Raw genomic sequence first — 6,968 nt, forward strand, 5'->3', positions numbered from 1 at the left:
GACCAGGGAGACCCTAAATCTTCATCCCAGACAACAGGGAGACCCCAAAGGTGACCAAAAACACCAAGGGAGACCCCAAAGGTGACAATGGGGACCCCAAAAGTGCCAAGGGAGCCCCAAAAATGACCAGGGAGACCCTAAAGGTGACCAAAAGCACCAATGGAGTCCCCAAAAGTGACAATGGGGACCCCAAAAGTGACAATAGGAGACCCCAAAGGTGCCAAGGCAGCCCCCAGAGTTGCCCAGGGACCCCCCAAGCCCTACTGCAGGCAGACTGGCAGCCCGTAGCCCACCACAGAAGCCCCAATGAGCCATCGGAGGCGGGGGGCTAGCCGGGCTCGGGCCAGCTGGGCTAGCAGGGAGCTGCCTGGGGCTCGCAGCCAGCCCTGCAGCAGGGACAGAGCCAAACGGTCCAGGTCCTTGTCTGTGACGTCCCAGAGAGTCCCCAGAACCAGGGGGCTGGAAAAGGGGAGAGAAATGGAGAAAATGGGGTGAGAGACATGAAAATGGGGAGAGAAACCCCAAAAAAATGGGGTGAGAGACATGAAAAATGGGGAGAGAAACCCTAAAAATGGTGTGAGATATCCCAGAGAGTCCCCAGGACCAGGGGGCTGGAAAAGGGGAGAGAAAGGGAAAATATGGGGTGAGAGACATGAAAAATGGGGAGAGAAACACCAAAAAAATGGGGTGAGAGATCCTAAAAATGGGGAGAGAAACCCCAAAAATGTGTGTGAGAGATCCTAAAAATGGGGTGAGATATCCCAGAGAGTCCCCAGAACCAGGGGGCTGGAAAATGGGGAGAGAAATGGAAAATGGGGTGAGAGACATGAAAAATGGGGTGAGAAACCCTAAATGTATGGAGAGAAACCCCAAATGGACAGAGAGAGATCCCAGAGAGTGCCCAGAACCAGGGGGCTGGAAAAGGGGGAGAGAAAAGGAAAAAATGGGGTGAGAAACACGAAAAATGGGGTGAGAAACCCTAAAAATGGGGAGAGAGATCCCAGAGGGTCCCCAGAACCAGGGGGCTGGAAAATAGGGGAGAGAAATGAAAAAAATGGGGTGAGAGACATGAAAAATGGGGAGAGAAACCCCAAAAATGTGTGAGAGAAACACTAAATGTACGGAGAGAAACCCTAAAAATGGGGTGAGAAACACCAAAAATGGTGAGAGAAACCCTAAATGTACAGAGAGAAACCCCAAAAATGGTGTGAAACATCCCAGAGAGTCCCCAGAACCAGGGGGCTGGAAAATGGGGAGAGAAAAGGAAAAAATGGGGTGAGAGACATGAAAATGGGGTGAGAAAGAACCCAAAAGAACCCCAAAAAATCCCCAAAAAATAAAAATCCCCCCCCAAATTTTTAATTTTTAAAAAAAAAATCTCACATGAATCCCCAAAAAATCCCAAAAATCCCAAAAATCAAATAAATCCCCCAAAAATCCCCAAAAAATCCCAAAAAAAATCCCCAAAAAATCCCAAAAAAAATCAGAAAAAAATCATAAAAATCCCAAAAAAACCCAAATAAATCCCAAGAAGTTCCCACTCTCACCAGCCAGCCAGCACGTATCTCAGCACAGTTCCAGAAGGTTCCAGGTGACTCAGAACCCCAAATTCCCCCAAAATTCATCACTCAGAGCTCCCCCAAACCCAAAAAAATTTTTAAAAAATCCCCAAAAAATCTCAAAAAAATCCAAAATAAATCCCAAAAAATCCCCAAAAAATATAAATAAAACTCAAAATCCAAATAACCAAAATATCCCCAAAATCAAATCCAAAAAATCCCAAAAATCAGAAAAAAATCAGAAAAATCCCAAAAAAATCCCAAAAATCCCCCAAATAAATCCCAAATAAATCCCACTCTCACCAGCCAGCCAGCACGTATCTGAGCACAGTTCCAGAAGGTTCCAGATCTCCTCTTGGGGCCAAAGCTGCACTGGAGCAACCGAAGAGCAAAGCGACAGCTCTGCACTGCAGCCTGGAGAGACTCTGAGCATCCAACAGCCTGGCTCCTGCCCCGTGCCCTGCGTAGCTGGGAACCCAAAAAAATCCTAAAGAAATCCTAAATAAATCCTAAATGTGATCAGAAATCAAATCCCAAAAAATTCCCAAAAAAAATCCCCCAAAAAATCCCAAATCAGATCCCAAATCAGCCTGGAGAGACTCTGAGCATCCAGCAGCCTGGCTCCTGCACCATGTCCTGCGTAGCTGGGAACCCAAAAATATCCTAAATTAATCCTAAAGAAATCCTAAATGTGATCAGAAATCAAATCCCAAAAAATTCCCAAAAAATCCCCAAAAAAATCCCCCAAAAAATCCTAAATCAGATCCCAAATCAGCCTGGAGAGACTCTGAGCATCAGCAGCCTGGCTCCTGCACCATGTCCTGCGTAGCTGGGAACCCAAAAAAACCCCAAAGAAATCCTAAATGAATCCTAAAACAGAGCTGGAAAAAAATCCCCAAAAAAATCCCCAAAAAACCCCAAAAAAATCCCCAAAAAACCCCAAAACCACCAAATCAGCCTGGAGAGACTCTGAGCATCAGCAGTTTGGCTCCTGCCCCGTGCCCTGCATAGCTGGGAACCCAAAAATATCCTAAATAAATCCTAAATTAAATCCTAAATGTGATCAGAAATCAAATTCCAAAAAATTCCCAAAAAAACCCCCAAAAAAACCCCCAAAGCAGCCTGGAGAGACTCTGAGCATCAGCAGTTTGGCTCCTGTGAGTGACCTGCAGAGCTGGGAACCCCAAAAATCCTAATGAAATCCTAAATGAAATCCTAAATCCAACCCTAATTAAAACTCAAAATCGGATCCTAATTCAGATCTCAAATCAAATCCCAAAAAACCCCAAAAGTCTCACATGTAGAGATCTCTGTCCATCAGAGCCTCCAAATGAACCCCAAATAAACCCCAAATCCAACCCAATCAGATCCCAAATCAAACCAAACCCCAAATAAACCCCAAATCCCAAATCAACCCCAAATAAACCCCAAAAAACCCCAAAGTCTCACATGTAGAGATCTCTGTCCATCAGCGCCTCCAAACCAACCCCAAACCAACCCCAAACCAAACCCCAATCAAACCAAATCCCAAATAAACCCCAAATCCCAAATAAAATCCCAAATCAACCCCAAATCCCAAATAAACCCCAAATAAACCCCAAAGTCTCACATGTAGAGATCTCTGTCCCTCAGAGCTTCCAAATCAACCCCAAACCAAACCCCAAACAAAACCGCAAATCCAATCCCAAAATGAGCCACATCCCAAATAAACCCCAAATCCCAAACAAATCCCAAACAAATCCCAAATAAATCCCAAACAAACCCCAAATAAACCCCAAATAAACCCCAAATCAATCCCAAATAAACCCCAAACCGATGCCAAATCCCAAATAAACCCCAAATCCCAAACAAATCCCAAATAAATCCCAAATAAATCCCAAACAAATCCCAAATAAACCCCAAATCCCAAACCCCAAATAAACCCCAAATAAATCCCAAACAAATCCCAAACAAACCCCAAATCAAACCCCAAATAAACCCCAAACCGATGCCAAATCCCAAATAAATCCCAAATAAACCCCAAATCCTAAAGGGTCTCACATGTAGAGATCTCTGTCCATCAGAGCTTCCAAATCAAACCCCAAATGTGACCCTAAACTGGACCCCAAATCCTAAATCAAACCCCAAACTCCAAATCAAACCCCAAATCCACCCCCAAACCAAACCCCAATAAACTCCAATCAAACCCCAAAGCAAACCCCAAAGCAACCCCAAACCGAGCTCCAATCAGACCCCAAACCTGATCCCAAACTGGACTCCAAACCCCAAACTGAACCCCAAATCAAACCCCAATAAAACTCCAATCAAACCCCAAAAAACCCCAAATCTGACCCTAAACTGGACCCCAAATCCTAAATCAAACCCCAAATCAAACTCCAATCAAACCCCAAATCAAACCCCAAACCCCAAATAAAATCCCAAACTGACCCCAAATCCCAAATAAACCCCTAATCAAACTCCAAACTGACCCCAAACCCCAAATCAAACTCCAAACTGACCCAAAATCCCAAATAAATCCCAGTGACCCCGAAAGTCTCACATGTAGAGATCTCTGTCCATCAGGGCCTCCAAATCAAACCAAATCAAACCCCAAATAAAACCCCAAACTGATCCCAAACCAAACCCCAAAATCCAACCCCAAATCCAACCCAATCCAACCCCAAACTGATCCCAAATCAAACCCCAAATCAAACTGCAATCAAACCCCAAATCCAACTACAAATCAATCCCCAATCAGATCGCAAACCAAACCCCAAATCCAACCCCAAATAAACCCCAAATCCCAAATAAACCCCAAAAAACCCCCAAACCCCAAATCCTCACATGTAGAGGTCTCTGTCCCTCAGCGCCTCCAAACCAACCCCAAATCAAACCCCAAACACTAAATCAAACCCCAATAAAACCCCAAACGGACCCCAAACCCCAAACTGACCCGAAATCCCAAAAAAAATCCCAAATAAAATCCCAAAGGGTCTCACATGTAGAGGTCTCTGTCCATCAGAGCTTCCAAATCAAGCCCCAAATTGACCCCAAACCCCAAATCAAACTCCAAACTGACCCAAAATCCCAAATAAACCCCAAATAAACCCCAAAAGTCTCACATGTAGAGATCTCTGTCCATCAGCGCCTCCAAACCAACCCCAATCAGATCCCAAATAAACCCCAAATAGACCCCAAACTGACCCCAAATCCCAAATAAACCCCAAACTGACCCCAAACCCCAAATAAACCCCAAATAAAATCCCAAACAAACCCCAAAGTCTCACATGTAGAGATCTCTGTCCCTCAGTGCCTCCTGCAGCTGCTGTGGGGTTGGCATTGACCCCGAAACTCCCTGCCAGCCCGGCTCACTGAACATGGGGGAAATTGGGAAAAATTTGGGGGAAATTGGGAAAAATTGGGAAATTTGGGGAAATTGGGGGAAAAATGGATATTTGGGGAAAAAAAGGGGGGAAAAATGGGAAAAATTGGGAAAAATTGGGAAATTTGGGGGAAAAACAGGGAAAAAATAGGAGAAAAAACAGGGAAAAAACAAGAGAAAAAAAGGGAAAATGGGGAAAAAAGGAGAAAAAAAGGAGGAAAAAATGGGGGAAAAAAGGGAAAATTGGGGGGAAAAAATGGGAAAATGGGGAAATTTGGGATTGAGATAAAAAAATAGGGGAAAATGGGGTGGAGATCCCAAATTTGGGGTGAAAGGGAAGGATTTGGGGTCAGAAGCTTCCTCGGGTTGGCATTGATCCCGAAACTCCCTGCCAGCCTGGGGAAAAATGGGAAAAATTGGGAAAATTTGGGGGAAAATTTGGGGGAAAATGGGAAATGGGGAAGAAATGGGGAAAAAATGGGGAAAATAAAGGGGAAAATGGGAAAAAGAAAAATGAAAATAAGTTGGGGAAAACAGGAAAAATGGAAAAGGGGAAAAATCAGGAAAATTGGAAATTGGGAAATAAATGGGAGAAAAATGGGGAAATGGGGGGAAAGGGGAGATAAAAAAAATGAGAAAATTGGGAATTGGAAATTGGGGAAAACAGAGAAAAATGGGGAAAATGGGGAAAAAAGGGGAAAAGGAAAGGGAAATTGGGAAATAGGGAATTTGGGGGAAAATGGGATAATTGGGGGAAAAAGGAGAAAAATGGGGAAATTATGGGGAAAAATGGGGAAAAAGGGAAAATTGGGGGGAAAAAATGGGAAAATGGGGAAATTTGGGATTGAGATAAAAAAATAGGGGAAATGGGGTGGAGATCCCAAATTTGGGGTGAAAGGGAAGGATTTGGGGTCAGAAGCTTCCCTGGTTCAGCATTGATCCCGAAACTCCCTGCCAGCCTGGATCAATGAAAATGGGGGAAAATGGGAAAAATTGGGGAAAATGGGAAATTTTGGGGGAATTGGGGAAAAAATGGGGAAAAAATGGGGAAAATTGGGAAAAACGGGGAGAAAATGGGAAATTTGGGGAAAATGGGGAAAAATGGGGAAAATGGGGAAAGGGGAAAAGGGGGAAAGGGGGGGAAAAGCAATAAAAGGGGGAAATGGGGGAAAAAAGGGGAAAATGGGGAGATAAAAGGGGGGAAAATGGGAAATTTGGGGAAAAAAAGGGGGGAAAATTGGGAAATTTGGGGGATTTTGGGGAGGATTTTGAGGATCCCAAGTAGGATTTTTGTAGCCCCAGGATGAATTTTTGGGGTCCCAGGGGGATTTTTAGGATCCTAGGGAATCTGAGGAGGATTTTTGGAGGATTTTTGGGAGGATTTTTGGGAGGATTTTGGGGATGATTTTGGGGATGATTTTTGAGATGATTTTGGGAGATTTTTGGAAGGATTTTGGGAGGATTTTTGGGGGATTTTGGGATGATTTTTTGGGGATTTGGGGTGTTTTTGGGGGATTTTGGGGGGAATTTTGGGGGGAATTTTGGGAGGGTTTTGAGGTATTTTGGGGGGATTTTTTGAGGTTTTTTGGGAGGATTTTTGGATGATTTTTGGGAGGATTTTGGGGGATTTTTGGGAGGATTTTTAGGGGATTTTGGGAGGATTTTTGGGAGGTTTTTAGGAGGATTTTTGGGAGGATCTTTGGGGGATTTTTGGGAGGATTTTTGGAGGTTTTTTGGATGATTTTTGGGATGATTTTTGGGGTTTTTGGGATTTTTGGGGTCTCACCTCTCAAACCAAGGCCGGAATCTCTCCTCAGTCCCTCCCAGGTCTCAGGGAATTTGGAGGATTTTTGGGATGATTTTTGGGATGATTTTTGGGATGATTTTTGGATGATTTTTGGGATGATTTTTGGGGTATTTTTGGGGTCTCACCTCTCAAACCAAGGCCGGAATCTCTCCCAGGTCTCAGGGAATTTGGGATGATTTTTGGGATGATTTTTGGGATGATTTTGGGGGATTTTTGGGATGATTTTGGGGGTTTTTGGGAT

General features: G+C 44.1%; 1 protein-coding gene across 1 annotated transcript; it reads right to left on the bottom strand.

Annotated features, from left to right (window-relative positions):
- Positions 1 to 234: 234 nt before the first annotated feature.
- Positions 235 to 6,744, bottom strand: LOC146425830 (separin-like). The gene is made up of 4 exons (XM_085041260.1): positions 6,707 to 6,744; positions 4,826 to 4,909; positions 1,863 to 2,027; positions 235 to 459 (listed from the first exon to the last, which is right to left on the bottom strand). Exons 2-4 carry the CDS (start codon positions 4,876 to 4,878, stop codon positions 261 to 263), a joined length of 417 nt encoding a protein of 138 aa, XP_084897386.1. The 5' UTR covers positions 4,879 to 4,909; positions 6,707 to 6,744; the 3' UTR covers positions 235 to 260.
- Between the last annotated feature and the right edge of the window lie 224 nt (positions 6,745 to 6,968).

This window comes from Lichenostomus cassidix, chromosome 29 (genome assembly GCF_008360975.1).
Source record: "Lichenostomus cassidix isolate B80296 chromosome 29, HeHo_3.0, whole genome shotgun sequence".
Taxonomy (NCBI): Eukaryota; Metazoa; Chordata; class Aves; order Passeriformes; family Meliphagidae; genus Lichenostomus; species Lichenostomus cassidix.